General features: G+C 34.2%; 1 protein-coding gene across 3 annotated transcripts; it reads right to left on the bottom strand.

The window, feature by feature from the left end:
• Positions 1–299: 299 nt before the first annotated feature.
• Positions 300–20,342, bottom strand: LOC125659828 (caspase-2-like). 3 transcript variants are annotated; one of them, XR_007364248.2, is made up of 11 exons: positions 20,081–20,342; positions 17,644–18,076; positions 16,809–16,958; positions 16,612–16,629; positions 14,849–14,952; positions 10,495–10,665; positions 9,915–10,140; positions 4,135–4,293; positions 2,945–3,054; positions 2,733–2,827; positions 2,497–2,636 (listed from the first exon to the last, which is right to left on the bottom strand). XR_007364248.2 is itself a non-coding variant. In XM_048891621.2 (10 exons), exons 1-10 carry the CDS (start codon positions 20,210–20,212, stop codon positions 2,523–2,525), a joined length of 1,617 nt encoding a protein of 538 aa, XP_048747578.2. In that variant the 5' UTR covers positions 20,213–20,341; the 3' UTR covers positions 300–2,522. The 3 variants fall into 3 exon arrangements, 2 of the variants coding, with proteins under 2 accessions (XP_048747578.2, XP_048747586.2); XM_048891621.2 differs by lacking the exon at positions 2,733–2,827 and having other exon boundaries at positions 300–2,636; positions 20,081–20,341; XM_048891629.2 differs by lacking the exons at positions 2,733–2,827; positions 16,612–16,629 and having other exon boundaries at positions 300–2,636.
• Positions 20,343–20,635: the final 293 nt, after the last annotated feature.

The raw sequence follows: 20,635 nt of genomic DNA, 5'->3' as shown, positions 1-20,635 counted from the left end.
TGTAACTCGTGACATTGATTTATAGAGACTAGTGGGAACCAGCCTCGCATTCAAAAGATCACTGTCACAGAAGTGCTTTAAGCTAGTACATGCAAGTACTTATACTTCAAGAGACTGCACATCTGTATTCCTGCCATCAGCAAGACTATAATTTTCGCAAATGTTCATCGTGTTAATATACAAAATTACTGCATATTCACGAGAGTATTTTCCTGGAATAAACTATTATCAGTGTGGAGGTACAAAGGAGTCGGAGAATCTGTCAGCACTGGTCAAGCTGCACTCAAGAAAACAAAAAATCATGTTTGATATTCTTTTATTTAGAAACCGAGAACAATGACTTGAATTTGCTGCCAGGGCATGTGTAGTAAGATATCGACACATTTTAGAATCAGAGCATAGTTAATAGTTATTTAGTTGGGGTTATTTTTTTTTTAAATAAAAAATTTGAAGATGCACATAAAAACTTGTGCTTCTGTTGTCAATCTAATTCATAGGAAGGGTTATTTATATACATGTAATTGCAGAACTGCTCTAAATTAGGTACGATTTCTTTAAAACTGTTTAAATTTTTTATTTGAGTTACATGAAGATAACGAATAATATTTTTATGGACACTTGATACAAACTAAAAAAAATGGATGCATACCATGGATTGATATATATTTTATGGCTTAGTTTGGTTGTAATAAAACACAAATGGTGTATAAAATTCCTTCAAAATAAGGGACCTGAAACTTTTCTATATAATGTTCAAAAGTGGAAGTGTATTACCTCTCCCTATATAACTCTAGACAGATTTTCCCACTGTTTTGGACGTAATTCAGAAATCATACAAATAAATTACATTCCATTCAGTTATTGAATTAATAATAATATAATAGTTCTCATTTTCATTATTTTTGGAAAAAGTTTGTAGCAAGTGTCGTTAAAAGGAAAAATATACGAATTTTACTCATTGATACACAACTGTAGAATGCATTACACAAGAGAATTTCAGTTTAAGCTATAAGAGTGAATCGTAAACCCATGGCTAGCGAACATTTCCCTACAACAATATGTACATATTAAAATGCGGGATTTACATGTATATTAAATGCATACATGTATTTGAATTTGCTTTGTGTTCAAATTGTATATACAGTATTTACATTGCCAATGTAATGATAGTCATTTCCTTATGAATGTGAATGAGGTGAGTATGAATCTTGAAAAGCATAATACAACTATTTTAACAGCTGGGAATATTCCAACAAAAATGAAAAGAAATGTAAATATAAAAAATAAAATTTCTTTTTTGAAAATACATGGGTATGAATAGCAACACTTCATGCCAGCATACTTTTCATAATGCTCTAACAATCTTCATGAAGCCTATCTTCACAAAGCATGCTGGCGTAAAGCATTGCAGTTCATGCCCTCATGTATTTTTGAAATTAAATTCATTCTTCAAATGACGGAAATAAATTGCAATGCTGCATGGAAAGGCTGATGTACAAATTCCAGTGAACATAAGAATTTACAATATGAATTCAATGGAAATTCTTCATTGAATGGGGTATATGTGTATTTTACAAATTATATAATTCCCCCTGTATGACCACCACATACTGCTTTATTCTAATCAACTAAAATAAGTGGTAGACTCATTATTTTGTTGGAAGTACATGCATGTCATTTTCCATTTCACATTGCAATTCACATCACATATATGGATCTGACTTGGATTTCTTGACAACAAAACCTCAAACTTCAAGTTTGAGTTTTTCTCTATTTGAGCAGTCAAAATTTGAGTAAACTTAATCTTAGACTTTAGTCCAAGTTTCGACTAAAGTTCATTTTGAAAAATCCCGGCCTGATGCTACAAGTATTCTAACATCCATAAATAGAAAATGTTATGTGAATCCAATGCACAATGGGTTAAAAATCACAATTATATTACCTATGCAGTATTCAATCAGTTGAAAATAGCAATGTAATGTTTTGCATATTTTTAACATTTAGTATGCATACATACTCAGTACTGGCATTTTCTATATTTATATCTTATTTATGTACAGTACATGAAATGACTGTGATACACAGGTACATCTGTACTTCAAACAAATCTTTCACTCCACAAATGTCTTCATGAAAATGAAAAGTAAATGTCCTGTAAATCTTGACAACTACCCTAAAACCAGGAGATTCTGAAAGGATGAAATTTTTACAAGTTCCTCTTGTCTTAACATATACTGGAAAATGTGATTTATGTAACATACTGATGCAGAAACAGCATGTCTTTGAAAGAATACACCTTTATGCATGATCTTTTTAAAATATACTTACAAGATTATTCATATGATTTAGTGTAAAAATAAGATGTAAAAATAATCATACAGTGACAATATTTTAAAATAATCTCCATCCATCTTGTCCAACATTTTCTAATCACGCTTGTAAACGTAATGATGGAGCAATACCATTAAAATATATGGTATTCAAACAACAACTTAATAAGAATCCAAAGTTTGTCTCCCGAGCTAGAGAGGATTGATGTACCACTTCTTTGTCAGTGAGCTAGACGGGAATGGCATCTGGACACACATTTCTGCTGCCTGATCAGAATGTTTTTTCTGTGAGACTCTTCTATTAATCTGTCAAAAGAAGGAGAGCTTTAATGTGGGTCATAAACACCAAGTGAAGGTAAATGAGAGGGGAAAACCCATTCAGACTTTAAGATAACAAAATACCGTATTTGCCCTAATGTGGCATGCTACAGTTACATGAAAAACATCTACTGGTTTGAATTGTGTGTACTTGTATCCTAATGTGGTAGTGGTAGGTACTTGAAAAAGACAGAGCAAGTATTGGGATAATGCATTCTCCCAGCCTCCATTTTAATTCAGAATAATTAATTACAGAAGTTCGTTTCATCAAAAAGGAATGAAAATGTTTTCATTACTTCAGTCAACATGTCCATGACGTGCTCAGTGCTGCACTGTTCCTGAAACACACTGACAAACTCCTGAATAAACCAGCTTCCTTGGTTTGGGTCTCTGTAAGAAGTGTATCCTAAAATAAGAAAGAAAACTTCAGTCATGAGCCCAGAATGTCACCGCAGATACGTGTACATACAGTACATATATATACACCTTCAAATTGTTTCTAATGTATCACACCGCTGGGTCCTATATGAAATTCGTAAAAAATAACAGAGTGGCTTATTATTTTCCTAAAATATTTCAAACTATGAGTTAAACAGTTTTTTATGCATGATCCCTGAATAAAATATGTCCATGATTTTATGATAAATTTTCATTCCCTCGACAGCACAGTAATGTTGATTGCTGATGGAAGCTGTTGTTAACAGTGGATAACTTAATCATCATAGCAATAAAAGTTTCAGTTAATTGATTAAATAATTGTGTCAGATTCCTGACATAGAATAAAAGAGATTCAAAATATTTCATAAGCACGTGAAATATTAGCTGATGACTGTCGCACAGTGTCATTGTGCAGAATCTTTTAAGTGATTTGCTCGAGGCACATGACAAATTATCAGTATTAGAAGACACAAAATTCTTTGTGAAATTCCTGAAAAATTCAATAGTCCTCAAGTATTTTAGTTGTATTTATAAGCAAAAATAATGATTAGGTATTATGAAAATATAATTTTCAGATTGTGATCATAAACAGTTACAATATTCACTTGATAGGTATGAATAAAACTCTTACAATATTCACTTCATAAGTATGAATAAAACTGTTACAATTATGAAAATAAGTAACAAGACTTCATTTCAAGAGATCAAAAATTGAGTAATCTCGAGTTCCTTTCATAATGAAAACATTACATTTTGCATGTATGAAGCCAAATCCAACAGTAGTCAGGATTTTGACATATAGTGTATGAGCCAAGATATGATAAAACACATACTGTACCCGGAAATGACAATAAAACACACACTGTACCCAGAAACGACAATAAAACACACACTGTACCCGGAAACGACAATAAAACACATACTGTACCCGGAAACGACAATAAAACACACACTGTACCCGGAAACGACAATAAAACACACACTGTACCCAGAAACGACAATAAAACACACACTGTACCCAGAAACGACAATAAAACGCATACTGTACCTGGAAACGTGGAGAAGCACAACAGAAGGTCCTGCATATCTAATACTTGACTGTCGGATGGCTCGATATTTGGTCCATCTCTCTGGAGCTGATCTTTTTCAGGTATGGTTGTTCGACTTGTCTGTGGTCTGAAGGTATCAAATGACTCTCCATTCTTGACTTAAAAGAAATGTTGCACAATTGTAAAACAATTAGATTATAAAAAACATACGTGAATACAACAAGAGTACCGCAAACGGTACAATATACGCCCGTCAGATAGTGAAATTCAACCTGGAAGCATATTGTGCATTCTGAATTGATACAACACACATTCTGAATAGAAAAGCCTTAAAGTGGGTCATGGTGCACCAATCCATCTGACATGTGAACTGATTATGTATTTCTCTGAGAGTGAGGTTGAAACAAAATGTTGGTGCAATATCTATCTATGATGATAAAAAGTCCAGGAAACCATTTGATCTACTTTTAGCCCTAAAGTAGGTCAAGGTGCACCAATTAAGTTGAAATGTTAACCGATCATGTATTTCTCTGAAAGGGAGGTTGTGACTAAATTTCAGAGCAATATCTGTGACCATACCAAAAAAATCTCTGGAAAACTATTTGACCTACTTCTACCCCTAAAGTACTGTAGGTCATTGTACACCAATCCAGCTGAAATGTTAACGGCACTTGTCTTCCTCCAAGATGAAGCCTTTGACTAAATATCATAGCAATATCTGTATACATAATGAAAAAAAAGCCCAGAAAACTGTCAGTGTCTGACCTATTTTTAATCCAAAAGTAGGTCAAGGATGGACCAATCCAGTTGAAATGTTAACTGAACTTGTGTATTCTTCTGAAAAAAGCCCGGAAAACTGTCTGACCTATTTTAGTCCAAAAGTAGGTCAAGGATGGACCAATCCAGTTGAAATGTTAACTGAACTTGTGTATTCTTCTGAAAAAAGCCCGGAAAACTGTCTGACCTATTTTAGTCCAAAAGTAGGTCAAGGATGGACCAATCCAGCTGAAATGCAAACCAAACTTGTATTCCTCTGAGAGAAAGCCTTTGACTAAATATCAGGGCAATATCTGTATCCATAATGAAAAAAAGCCCGGAAAACTGTTTGACCAATTTTTTCTCTCCAAAAAATAGGTCAAGGATGGACCAATCCAGCTGAAATGCAAACCAAACTTGTATTCCTCTGAGAGAAAGCCTTTGACTAAATATCAGGGCAATATCTGTATCCATAATGAAAAAAAGCCCGGAAAACTGTTTGACCAATTTTTTTCTCTAAATAATAGGTGAAGGATGGACCAATCTAGCTGAAATGCAAACTGAACTTGTATTCCTCTGAGAGAAAGCATTTGACTAAATATCAGGGCAATACCTGTATCCATAATGAAAAAAAAGCCCAGAAAACTGTTTGATCAATTCTTTTCTCCAAAAAATAGGTCAAGGATGGACCAATCCAGCTGAAATGCAAACTGAACTTGTATTCCTCTGAAAGGAAGCTTATGTGTAAATTTCAGGGCAATATCTATATCTGTAACGAAAAAAGTCCGAAAAACTGTTTGATCTACTTATAGCCCTAAAGTAGGTCAAGGATGGACCAATCCAGCTAAAATGCAAACTCACTCTTAAAATTCTTGAGGTAGATATTGCGACCAAATTTCAAAGTTGTACATGCATCCGTTATGGAAAAAAATCTGGAAAACATGACCCAAGACAGACGGACGGACAGACAGCACTATAACATAATACATCCCGTCTAATGACGGGCGTATAAAAACTGTACTTCAAAAGAACATTGATCACCATTCAATCAAAACTTTTGACCAAGGATAAAGTTTATGCGGACAAACAGACCATGCACCACATCGCTCACACAAATCACCTTGATCCTGCTGCTCAGCAACTGTGATTTTTAAAAGATTTTTTGTAATCTTTATTCCCATGAAAATTTTTTACCCCATATTGTGGTCCCAACCTAGCCTCATAGAGTCACAATATAACCATGATAAAAGGTTGCAAGGTAAAAAAAAAATCATGATATGAAATGGGAGGTCTTTACATAATTAAGGGATTTAGATACAACACATGAAATCTTAGCCCTTAAAGGCCTGCATCGGCATATAAATAGCAGCCATTGAGGAATATGGAGGTAGATTTGATTTTTTTGGGCCACATTCTGAGAATTATTTACAAATATTGAAATACTGATTTAAGTTTATCATCAGAATTCTGTCAGGCACGCTCTTTTTCTAAGAGTGCATCTCTGGAGAAAAATTAAATTTACTGTAAAAATTTTGCTAAGCTGTATTTTTCAGTGAAAAGTGTGAAGCAGGGTATCTATTTTCATTTGAAATTCCAAATTGACAGCCAGTGGGCGTGATTTAGATTGTTATTGTTTATACCAAATGTTACCTGAACAACTTGGGCATGGTGAAATAAAGAGTGTAGCTATGTTTGACTTACTTATCAGCCTCCAAAAGATAAATCCAAAATAAAATTTTGCTTTCTATTTGTATTGATTATGAAATCCTCATGTTGTACAATTCATAATGCTGAATCTTCAAAATCCTTACACAAAAAACAACAAGGGTTAATGACTGCCAACTATAAAATAAAAGATTATTCCTGAAATAAATATTCCAACAAATGACCCATGTTTTGTACATCTTTCGGATTTGGTAGTCATGTTCCCACAAAATTCAGTCTACACATGTGCATAGGTAAAATGTCATGTTTGTGCTATTCCTGTCCTGGGTAAAGTGTTCCAAAGCATGAAGTTTTTTCTCGGCATATTGTTGATCACTCCATCTCCATGTTGTAAGAGCATTGTCCAAAGCCTGTCATATATCTTTCTCCCCTAGTTTTGAGTCCCGATAAGAGGTGGTCTGAGTGGCACCATTTCCTTGTTATCTGTGATGCATGCATAGTTTGCAGAGGCTGAATGGGCATTCTTTTTTGTTACTCGGTGTCTTGACGGATGATAAATCTTTCTTCATCATCATTATTGACACTCCATTCAATTTCCCAATACCCAGTGGATTCTATATTTGTTTGTACCTCCTTGTCCCTGCAATGTGATGGTACACATGTTTTCATGGTTTTACCGCCAAATTCCTCTTCCTGTGAGTGTGACGAGTCAACCTGAGGGTGAATACTTCAATCCAAAATTCATTTCTGCTTTCCCTCATTTTGCTTACAAAAGACTGTAACACATGATCATCACACGTTCTCTAAATGATAACCGAGTAAGGTAGTACTATAAATTATAATTGATGATGAGGTGTGAAGTCTAATCAACCTTTCACATGATAACATGGGTGATAAGAGAATGGTCTATTACTTTATATAATTTTACTCTACGGCTAAAATAAGGAAAATTTAAATATTTGTTTTTATTATATACCCATCAATGTCTCGTTCTTTGATACCGTGGATTTCACAGCGTGTGATCCGGTTTTCCGGATCACCACCCTGTGGTTTTCTGATTCCGTATCAGTATCCTCTGAAACTGATGCCGTCACAATGCAACAACGCAACGTTATTTGTGGAAAATATTGACCGCGTCACAAAACATAATTTCATGGTATGTCTGTGTTTTTGATCATTTGGATTACATTCATTATCTATAAATTATAAATGTGGATTTAAAATGCATAAGGGGGTATATAATAAATTTATCATTACTACAGTAACTTGATCCGAAGAGTTGGATCACGTCTCGTTGACAGACGCAGATCATCAGATCAAACTTGATGCTTCACGTCTCATGTGATCTGATGATCCGCGCCTGTCAACTCGACGTGATCCGACTCTTCGGATCAAGTTACTGTAGTAATAATATATATGTATTACTCTTATTAATGTTATTTCACAGATGAGTCACTCGTTTAGCTGAGTAACACACATTCTATAGTTCTGTTATTAGCATGCTGAAATTTATTTTTCACTTGGCTGCAGCAATAAGCACCGCCTAACACCAAATTTGTTTAATTATCCACTGGATTTTCAAGTAGGTCAAGCTCGGCCATTAAACAGTTCAGAGGATGTTGCTTAAGTTAACTTTTCAAAATCCACAATCAAGGTCACAATGTCAAAATCTTTGGTACCAAACAGAAAGGTCTTGTCACAAGGAATGCATATAAAAAAGAAAGAAAGATGCATCATTTACTATTTCAAAGTTATGAGCAGGTAAAACTTTAGATTAACAGTTTAAAAATTTGGGTCAAACTCCAAGGTCAAACATCATGACATCAAATAAAAAAATTTGAAATATGGAAGCTTTATACAAAAATATGAAAGCCCTACCATAGTTCTGGAGATATTTCCTAGGTTAGATTTTCTTAAATGTAGGTCAAACTGAATGGTCAAGGTCACAAGGCCAAAACTTTTGGTACCAAAAGAAAGGTCTTGTCATAAGGAATACCTCCCCTACCCCTTCTTTAGTCACAGGGGCATGATAAAAACTCTAATCCACAGAGGTTAGGAACATTCACATTCAAAATCAGAGAGCATTTTAGTGTGGTCCTGATAATCTTGATAAGAATTTATTTTCATTACTTTCCTATATATTTTCATGACAAACTCTGATCTCCATCCTACCTCTGAGGCCCCTGCATTGGACAAATTAGAATTTGCACTTCCAGAAGATCCTTGCATAGTACAGTCAACTCTTGATAAACCGCCACCTTTTGTTCTTTTGAATCGAATTTATAGCGCGTGTTTTAACAAATTTGGTGATGAAATGAATTTCCGCCATCTTGTGCGGAAGAATTTACTATTCTTGTATATGCAAGAGTTATCTTTCCTTTACTTACAATACTTACCATAAAATTTATCACATGCGTCAAATTTATGCTTGCACAGTTCACCGTAGATTGTTAGATGACGTCGTTTGAGCGTTTGTAATAAACGCCAATACCCGCATCGATATACGAAATATCACATTTAATACAGCGATTGATCAAATGTCAACAAACGTAAGTTGTTCTGCTTTGCTGTTTGTATAACATTCAATATAATAAAACAAATATTGCATGTAGAAGTAAACACAAAAATATAATTAAGCAGGGCTTGAAATCAATGGACAACCTAAAATTCAGTACAATTCGTCTGACTGACAACATGTAATTTTACCACAATACACATGATAGGCCTTTCATTGTTCCTGGCATCCTGATTTTTAGCTAAGCTTGCCCAAATGGTAACCTTAAATTTCAATGACTTTCGAGCCATATTTTATACATGAAATTGTTTATCTAAGTATTCCTAAATGGACATAAATTGTCAACTAGGATGTATAAAAAAATGTAATTCTGAACCATGATTAAAATGAATGAAACCAAAATTAAGATTTAATTTCATTAATCAAATACTCTAAACTGTGCTTGTGTTTCATAATAACGTCTTTTCTTTTATGCGAGGAAATTTTGTTATTGTGACGCTAGCAAATCCATGAACTATGTTAAAGATAAGGCAAAAATAACTTCATGAAAATAATTTGGTGGAACCCAAGATGGTCATCCCAAGGATTGTGAGAGCAGAATCATTTCTTTTGAACCACTGGGGAAAAAAATTGTGCCAAATTACATTGTAGGCGATGGGGCATATATACCGTACATGCTATAGGAAAAAAATTGAAAAATCTTCGTCTTTAGAACTCAGAGCAAACAAATTATTGAAGGACTGAAACACAATAGACTACAGACAAACTTTGGACAGAAAAGCTTACTTGAGACTATGGTTCAGGGGAGCTAGAAATTCAAACAGATAAAAAAATGTTGAATACCTCCTCTACATGCATTGAAAATAAACATCTTTGGTTTGCCACGCATCATACGACAGTTTTTGGCTGAAAAGAGGGGGAATACATGTTCATAAATATCTATTCCTTCACTATCTATTCCACATATTATCTTGTCACTGTTTCCATGAGACAAAACAGCTAGAACCAGACAGTCTACAGCTTGTAGCTGCCTGTTTTGCGTAAAAGCTTTAAGTTCTTCTTTCATTTCCTACAAAGAAATACAAACAAAAACTGATTACATATACATGTGTTTTATTACAACCATTGAAATAAGTCATTTTAAATGTAAAATAAAAGCTAAACTTTAATTTATAGTATGTCTTAAGAATATGGAATTAAATGAACACTATCAACATGTTTTCACTATAATAAGCCTTGTGGCCTACTCTAAGTGTTCAGGTACAGGCATCTGATAGAGAAAATTACACAGAGATAATTTTCTATCCTTTGAGGGTTCAACTTTATTGACAAACCCAAAATTAAAGATGCTGACCCCCCCCCCCCCCTTTATGTCATTAAAACCTTGACTTGAACATTAAATGGATACTTGATTATATCTTACCATTGCTGTCAAGTTCTCCTTCTCTAACACTTGAAAGCTTAGATTTCTAAACAGCTCTGTTAGTTTCTGGCAGTCATATTCAGTCCCAGTGCGTTCTTTATGGTTTTGCCCAAAATCTTTATTATTGATTATGAGAACAATGCCTCTAGGGGTCGACTCCATCATGTAACACTACAAAATATGCATTGGATTTAATTGTGTGTTTTGTATGACGAGATAATACGCTACTGTATATTCATATAATCTGCGAAATGCAAAAGCATTCTGTAATGGCATAATAAACTTAATATTCTCTACTTCCTTTGAACTCACTACTTCAAAAGTCTAATTCCATTTCAACGAGACCCATGAGCCAAAAATCTCACCTGGGTCGCCTTTTTCATACAGAGATATGACTCATGAGTCCACAGTAACCACTATAACTAAGACCTACCATACGACTCACAATGCTTGCATATTATTTTAACAAAATGTAATTACTTTTTCACAATTAGGAAGACACTATAAAACCCCTATACAATACTACACAATACTGTGTATGAAGGTTTATACTGTAAGCCCATCCTAGATCTGCATGTGTGTTGTACTTTGAAGGGAATGTAGTTGGAAAAAAATAAATGTATACTGCATAAGGATGCATGCATAGCAGGTTTGCAGTCTTCGTGTTCATCATCATACTCAATGGAAGAATTTTGGATTTTTTTCCCCATGTAATTTTATGTAAAATTGTTGTGGCTCCATCTGATTTGAAGATGAAGGCTGCACAGAACTCACTTTACACACTACTAAGGATGCTATCATATTGTTTTAACAAAGTTTGGGGGGTGTTTCTTCTTTTCTTTTTTTCTTCTTCAAGATTTAAGACTTTAGTATTCAAAACAACTATGTAAAAATTTTAACCATAAGGGTGTTATTGTATATTTTTGTAGCCCCATCATTTCTGACCAAGTGGTTCCTAAAATATAGCAATACCCCGGTTTCGAGATACGTTCGAGTTATTTCCCTTTGAAGAACTCTCGTACATAGTAAGGCGCAAAACAACTTGTTTACATGCGGGAGTGGGACGAATATTCATCATTGCTTAAGTGAATGTACTCAGTAAGTCTCTCATACGCTGTTTCATCGCCCGAATTCAACTGATACATAAACTAAGTAAGTGATAAGTATTCAGGGAGTAATTAAATACATGGAATTCTTATTATATCACGTAATTTTGTTGGTCGTAGGTATCATATCCAGGATATTACTTTCAAATATGACATTGTTTTTATGTTTCTGCTTTTGTAAAACATTTCTTTCAATAGTATTTTGTATTTCCAACATTTAAATATTGAAAGAGAAGCCGCTTTTAATACATTTTATCGTCTTCCTCACTGACGGTAGGTTCACTCTGTCCCACTTAGGCCCTCAAAGTTCTCCTATATGTACCACCTACACAGGAGAGCTCTTATCTCCAAACTGACGTATTCTAAAGCAACCCAACTCTATTTTTCCATTTCCTAATTATCTTTAAGTGAGGGAGGGGGGGGGGACATAGCTCTACATTTCAAGACAAGTTCGTTGAAATTGACCTAATGGTTCTGTTTTACTTTAGTCAAACAATGAACAAGATATATACACTGATGACCTACTGCTATCTGTTTTCATCCGTCGTCTGTCATTGTATGTCATACGTCTATTTTTTTTTTAAAAAAAGCATTTTCAGATTCTTTTCTTAAACAGCTGAACAATTCTAACCAGTTTTGGTATATAGTATCTGTGAGTAATGTGGAACAAAAATTGTGGATTTCATGGACCCTGCCTTCTTGAGGCCTGTGAGGTGAGGCCAAAACCATTAAAAGTTAATGCCATCTTCATAAGTTTCCTTCCTTACTCCTGGACATCAAGCAGTCAAACGGTTTGTATGATTATAATAAGCAATGAGCCCTCTACCCAAATTGTGAAATTCATGACAGCTACCTAGGTTTATGGTTCTAGCCCCAGGGTAGGGCTAAGTTGGTCATATTTTGAAAAAGCATTAAATCTTATTAAAACTTCTTTACTTTTGCACATTAAAAAGACAACATTTGAGTACTCAAGCCTATACCAAAATTGTGAAATTCATAACCCCTGGGTTAAGGGTTCAAGCCCCAGGGTGGAGCTAAATTGGTCATACATGCATGTATATGAAAATGCAATATATAGTGTATCTTAGAAAAACTTTTTCTTTATGTTGAACATCAAGGAGGCAAGATGTTTGCATGATTATAATGCACATTGAGTCATCTACCGTATATACTCACCTATGAGTCGGATTTTTGGGAGTCAATTTTTGGTTCAAAACTCTATGTCCCACTTATAGGTGTGTCCTAAGAAGATTGGTATTTTTCTGGGCGGCGTAATGTAGTGTTTTTTAAACAATTCCGACGATTATCATGAACTACCACACAAATGATTATTGTTCACAAATATCTAGACATGTCGTATTGTTTATGTATTTTAAAATTATGTATAAAGTACAAGTATTTACATATTTTTATCTAGTTAAAAATTATTTACATACTGGTAACTAATTCTTTCAATTCAACTAATCTATCGTTTATCAGTAAAATTGAATTACGAACCTGATTTAATATTGAAATATTCATATGTATACCGGCTGAAATATATTTCATAAAAGATCGAATACTGTTAACAAATAATTTAGATCATCATTCTTGACTCTTAAAAACTCGATTGTTGATACAATGAATTATACCAGAATCCCACAATAACAGTTTTCGCGAGGTGCATGCCATTAAGTAAACACTGTGTCAGGTACTGGTAATTAGGAGACCAAAATTGCTTAGGTAAACAAGTGATAATTGCCCATAATAGATCAAGGGTTGCGTTTAAACCCCAAACAGATATGGCTTGGATATTGAACACCTCATAATCATTAATTTCTCAAAATATTTTTTGAAACATAGGTAAAAACACTAGAGCATTGACTTGAAATTGTCAACCGATTCTGACAAAAATTTGTACCGACTTACAAGCGGGTCAATGGCAAATTCCTACAAAATAACCTTAAAAAATACAACCGACTTAGAGGCGGACCGGCTTATAGGCGAGTATATACGGTACTAAAAGGTAAATTTCATGACTCCTGGGTTCAGATTCTATCATTACTACATGAGCAAACAAGCATGGAGTGATCTGCTGAATATTCCTAGAGTAGGAGTTTTGAGCTCTATGATAAATTAACTAACAATTTGTTAAAACTGTGTGTGTACTACTATTGATGATTTTTAAAATTTCATTTACAAAAGTCATGAGTTTTTGAAAATGTGATGCATGGTACCCAGATGACCATTGAGGCCTATAGGCCTCTTGTTTTAAACTAGGTGTGTATTCTGATGATGAATGCCCCCCCCCCCCCCCCCAAAATGTGACCCAGATCTAAGCTACTACAACAAGCCTGACCTTCACAAGGGCTCCTTTCCACTATGTTCTAAAGTTTGTCACTGTTCACTTGACTAAACATGCAGTTTCTTTCTAGCACACAGATAGTACAAAAGGTTAGATGTTAACCTTATGTTTATCTATTATATAATATTGACCTTGTCTTCTGAACATGAACCTCTTTTTTTTAAAAACAGGATAAAAACAATGTGACCAGAGGTCATGAAAACATGGGCCTTAAGAGTATGAAACTAACATGTATACATATGTAAGTTCTTTCAAATGTAAATAAGACATAGCAAATACAGGGTGTTACTCAAGCAAAGAAATCATCATAATGTTGATTTAAGAAATAATTATCCCGTTTTCATGTGTTGCAGGATAACCTCTGAGGTCGAGAAATGTTGTTTTGAAATATAAAAGCCTAGGTGTTAGCCGAAGCTTTTATATTTCAAACAACATTTCGAGACCAAGGATAAAGAATCTCAGTTTTGCGCTGTCACAAATTTAACATTTAAATGACATTTTACCTAAAGAATACTTGAAATCTGATATATAGAATAAACTTAGATCGATGTCCATTTCGTTTGAAAACTTCGTAAACAATAACATACCTCAATCTTTGTTTACAAAACAAATAATAAACTCTCTACGATGAGCTTCTGTCATAATGTATAACCTTATTTTATTTTTTATGAAACCCTATAAACACATCAGACAGTAGATTTTGATCATTAAAAGTAAAAAACTAAATTTTGGGGGAAATTGTGAATCAATCCCTTTAAAGTGAGAATGGTGGAGAACAAGATGTACTTCAATACTACAGAAACTTCCTAACTGGGAATCTAAAAGCCAATAATGTGCCCTGTAAAAATCACCAATTATATTTATAGACAACTTTTTAACAATAATGTGAAAAGTGTGACCATACCTTATCAAGACTTTTACTCTGTTCATAAAAGCTCATCATTGTAAATGGTGGGTCAAAATTGTATGCAGTGTGGCTTGTGTCTGTCGGCTGAACGGGGTATCCCTCTGAAAAATGATAAAAAATGTGTACAATAAAGATTACGATACCTCTTTGACAATTAATAGTAATTAATAGTAATTGTGGATGGTACTAATGAATCATGTGTGTTGTGTTACCCGATACACAAATGTTTCATATTAAACATGTATAGTCTACTCCAGATATACTGAAATTCATGTGACTAGTTGATTGTGTTTGTAATATACAGTAAAACATGCTTAAACCTAGTGCTAGGGGCGAACAACTTTGATTCATTATAAACTTAGTTTTATTTATATATCCAATGCATTCATAATATGTTTTAAAACCGCAGGGAATAAAAATTACTTCGCTGTAAACATAAATTCACTATGTGTGTGTTGGCTGTAACTGTGTTTTACTGTATCTTTTGTTCAAAATAAAAGAAGTTGGATCTTTTTGTCCATTTTAGAAGAAACATTTTTTTTTATTATACAATTGTTTTACAATTTAAGCAAATCTAAAACCAAAACAGTTAACGTGACATATATTTACCAATCTTAAAACATAACATACATGTACCGGTATATAAATAAAATGAAAATCAACTACATGTAAGTTCAATTTACATGTACAGTATATATACAAGTGCACTGTTTCCCCATGCCATACTGAAACTAAGATCAGGCAAGAAAACCCCACTAGAATTTAACTGTTACTATAAAACAAGCAATGAATATGTCTCGTCCCATTCTTTGTCAGTAAAGCATTTGTTGTCACCGTGAACAGCTATCACATTGTTTAATTGTCATATACACACACATTGACCAACCTTGACTGGATATATGCAGTGTTATTTGGTACTATTGTGCTATTGCATGATGGTCAATTTTAAGTTTTCAGAGGGGAAGGAGGACCTTGATGAAAACTATGGGAACTATATCAGGTACTGAAATTTTGATGTCGGACCTTATCAGTGTGGTGAATTATTAATTTACTACAGCTTTAGCAATATTTTAATATTAGTGATTTCAGATTAACTGACATTTCCATGAACAGATCACTGGGACCTCGCAGTTAACTATAAGTACCATGTTTTCCAAAGCTTATGACTTGTGTGCATAAAAAAAGAAGAAGAAAAAAAAACTTAAGCTAGTGATCTTAATTACAATGTTTTATTTTGGTATATAAAATCGCATTTAATTTCATTTCATTGTGTTTTATTCCTCTTCTTACCCTTGTAAATCTTATTATTATTATTATGAAATTTTAAAGATCATTAATACACTAACATATCTAACATATCATTAGGTAATTTACCATAAGGCTCAAAACTAGAGTTGAGCGATATTACCGGTATATTGCAATATTTCCACTGACGATAATGTATCGCGATATGAAAACTGGATACCGGAATATCGTAATATCATTCAACTACATGAGCCACAAAGAACAAAAACATTCTTTCATTCCAGTAGCAAAACCATCAGAATTAATGAAATCTCCAGAATCTTCTGTACTTCTGGACATCAAGCAGTCACACTGTTTGCATTCATTATAAGCATTGCCTGCTGCCTAATCCTTATTATGTTATTCATAATAATAGATGTTATCGCTACCAAAATTGTGAAATTCATGACCCCTACGGTGGGACTAAGTTGGTCATATATTGAAAATGTAATATTGTATCTTTAAAAATTTCTCACCTGAGATACTCGGGTGACCTATAAAAAAAAATATTAGCCAATCATTTTCACTTCAAAATAAAATATATATTTCAAAATGACCAATTCTGTACATATATTTCATTATTCTGAAAGCGATACAGTTATAAAAGAGCATGTTATAATCTGTCCTTGAAGTTTTTTAGTTGTGAAGAAATTCTTTTAAAACAAAAATTTACCATGTTCGTTGCCTGTGTCTCTCAGGAGAAGTTCTTCAGTTCTAGAATCGACATCGTCATCCACATCCATGCTTGTTGGATTTAGTGACCCTGATAAAAGATCCAGCGTGTCATCATCGGTGGATTCACTGGGAGTGGACAATGTTGATGCTGTCCAAAGGGTAACAAATGACATGAAGTGCAAAAATTAGCTCTTAATAAATTCAATAAAACAACTGCAATAAATCATGTAAAGTAGTTGAGTTTTTTTTAGCATCATGACACATTATGCATCACTGGTAAGGCATTATGAGGTGTATCAGACTAGTGAAGCATGGTAAACAATGCTATAAACCTCCTTCATAGGGCTGAAATGATAGTCTCCCTTCACAATACGATACATATCGCAACACTTATGTCGCAATTCAATACTTTCAATGCGATACATTTTACAGGAGAAACCAATAATAACATTGAAGAAAAATTTGATTACAATGATCCACAATCATAATTTTAAAAGCAAAATGTTTTCAAACCGCTAAATGGTAAGATGCCTGTTTGCTTGTAGTTTAAACTGATAATTTAAAGTTCATTATTATTTTTGTAAGACTCATGGCAAACAAGTCAGAATGTTTACAGTTATTTGACGCTATTTTGTTCCCCATGCAGGTAAAAATAATAAGTACAGACCGATTCTGATGTATCTAATATTACTGAACCAGTTTGTAATAAACGTATCGAACTGAAAATCGTGGCAATGAATAAGAATCAAACATTGAACCGAGCATTTATATTGAACAGTATCGATATTTCAGTGAATCGTTTCAGCCCTACTCCTTCATATTAAGAAACTTACCCATTTCATGAACAGTTAAACCACCCACTCCTGTCTTGGAATTAGGTTCTGAGCAAGACTGACTCACAGAAGACAAGTTGGAACTTAGGTTTGATTCTGATGATCCTAAAGACACAGGATTTTGTTGCATGTTATTATTTACTGGCCCAATCAATGAGTTTCTGGCATTGTTGTTTAAGTTAGAAGTTGTGAATCCACTACTAATGCTAGAGGGATGAATTTCTGAAAATATTTCATTAGTTGCTTGTACTGGAAATGAAGTATTTGGTTCTTTCTCTCTCCGAACAATGTCCTCATTCTGAAGAATTTTATCTGCTAAGAACTTGTATCCAGTTGCATTGAGAACTTGAATAAATGCACGATAAGCATTCGGTCCCCTCCTGACCAGATCATCCAAGAGACGGCGTACTTTGTCAATGCGCGTTCGCTCTGCCTGTTGATGGAAAATAAAGCCCATTATATATATATATATACATCAAGATAAGACTCATTCCTCTAACATATTTGGTGAAATGATCCATCCATTCAGAAGGAGATCGATATTACAGATTCTATACATGTTTTCATTGTCACAAAAACTGTTTACTATAAAGTTCTACCGGTACAGTTTTGGATTATCTTCCCATAGATCTATAGGTTTGTCTATTAATGACTGTGTGTTAATGTAATTTTAGTACTTCTTTTGCAGTTTGATAAATGACCCTTTACTAATGGGTATTTGGGGAATTTAGACACGATTTTAGCATAATGAATGGAACTTCCTGAAATTCTGTAAAATCAATGTATCGAACGAAATTTTACTTTGAAGATGACTTATTCTTCCCTCGTAGTTGTTGACATAAGAATTTAGATGCTGTATACAACTATATTTATCATGTGTATTTCGTAGTTACTGCATGTATGACTCAAGAGGCACTGTCAACTAAGAATTGGGAATTCTTTGCCAAAGCTGTCAAATTTTCACTGTCTAATACTTGGTCCTAGATTTACCATGATTTGATAGGTGAAAACTCTGGTTCAATACTCCCAGAAAAAAAACCTAAGTTTACATATAGGCCGGGCCTACAAATGTATATGATTAATGTAATTAAACAGGTCCAGTCCAAAGACTATTTCTACCTACGTAGCTATTAATAGCTACGTATGTATTTAAACCTACTTAAAGTAGCTACTTCTACCTACTTTTACCTGTATTTGAAAATATAAATAAATAATAATTAAGGCGCATCTTTTAAACAGGTCAGTCGTTTTATGCATCATGTTGTGCATGTGCACGACAAAATTCAGAGTGTAAATTTGAATACTTTACGAGGGTGGAGAATGCAGAGGAAATGCATGAAAATTCGCCCCAAAAACCTTTATTAAATGTAAAAATGCATGAAGGTAAACTTTAAAATCAATACAGATTTGTAAGACATTTCACACTTTTTAACACGTAGCTTTGATCTTAAGCTCTTAGGAAATGGAACTGGATGCTGTTATTTATGCAAATTTGAAAGGCTAGGAAGTAATCATTTTTGTCCAATATTTTTGTGGCATTCATCGTCAGTTTAAGTTAATCAAGAAATTTGGTACACACCATATTGCGCCGTTCCTGCGTTTGGTCACAAAATGCAAGTAAAGGAAATAGTAGGTAAAAATAGCTACCTGGAGTAGGTTTAAATACCTACGTAGCTATAAGTAATCCGAGATTCCTCCGACTCTTACCCCCGCTTTTATATTTGACATGTGCGGGGGAGAGTCAGAGCGGACTCCATATTGAAAAGTGGGAATTCAGCGACACCAGCTGGTGTCGCTGCTTTACCTACCTCTTACAACTTTATTTCGCGGATCTATCTTCCAAGACGTGAGAATTCAGTTAACGGAAGATAAATCTATAAATAGATCATGATTAATACGATGCTATCGCCGTTTAAATGACTCTAACACCGACAAATGGAGCATCACTTGAATTAGGTCACCGCCTTGCCATTTGATTTCTTTGCGCATGACGTCAGCACATGTAAACACAAAATTCCATCGTTTAAACGGTGATAGCATCGTATTAATCATGATGTATTTGTAGAATAATCTTCCGATAACTGAATCCTCGCGTCTTGGAAGATAGATCCGCGAAATAAAGTTGTAAGAGGTAGGTAAAGCAGCGACACCAGCTGGTGTCGCTGAATTCCCACTTTTCAATATGGAGTCCGCTCTGACTCTCCCCCGCAGAAGTCACAAAATAAAAGCGGGGTTAAGAGTCAGAGGAATCTCGGATTAAGCTATAAGTAGCTACGTAGGTAGAAATAGTCTTTGGGTTGGACCTGTTAAACTGTTAAATGATCACACACAAAAATCTGTTATATGTTTATTCACCATCATATCAAGAGAGCCATGTATCTACCACTGAGACATTGATAAGCTGGCTAGCATTTAGTTTTCGTGTTTGTACACCTACCATAATGTATTCCATCATCAGTTGTGTGAAAATATCATGGGTCAAGACTTCGTCACAAATCACGTCCACATCCAAGTCTTTTACCAGAGCCACCCGCGTCCGGCGCAGAGCATCTTTGTGTATCTGCTCCATTCCAACATTAGGTTTACACTGTTTTATTCTTTATTATTGTTATTCCCGTAACACAGTGCCACTTCCGACTGAGCCAGTTTCTTACGTCGCCATTTTGAGGGTTTTTTTAATGGGTGCGATTGATTTGTCGACACATGTGCAATCATTTTAGGGTACACCACTTCCACCCTGTACAGGGCATGTTTTCGGTAAATGTGCCGAAAAATTCAGTATGGCTTAAAATGGTGAGGGGAAAAATTTGTAGTGTTTTGTTAATATCAAAATGAATATTAAAGAATAAATGAAAACGATTGATATTTCGTACTATCTTAAAAAAAATAATAATTCGGCGCCAACAGCCAGCAAGTAATTTGTAGTTTGACTTGGTATTTTTTCTGATGTACGTACTACTGCAGGTATTCATAAATGTACATTAAAATTTTT

This window comes from Ostrea edulis, chromosome 1 (assembly GCF_947568905.1).
Source record: "Ostrea edulis chromosome 1, xbOstEdul1.1, whole genome shotgun sequence".
Classification (NCBI taxonomy): Eukaryota; Metazoa; Mollusca; class Bivalvia; order Ostreida; family Ostreidae; genus Ostrea; species Ostrea edulis.
Note: the sequence above shows the minus strand (reverse complement) of the source record. Positions and strands in the feature narration are given on the sequence as shown.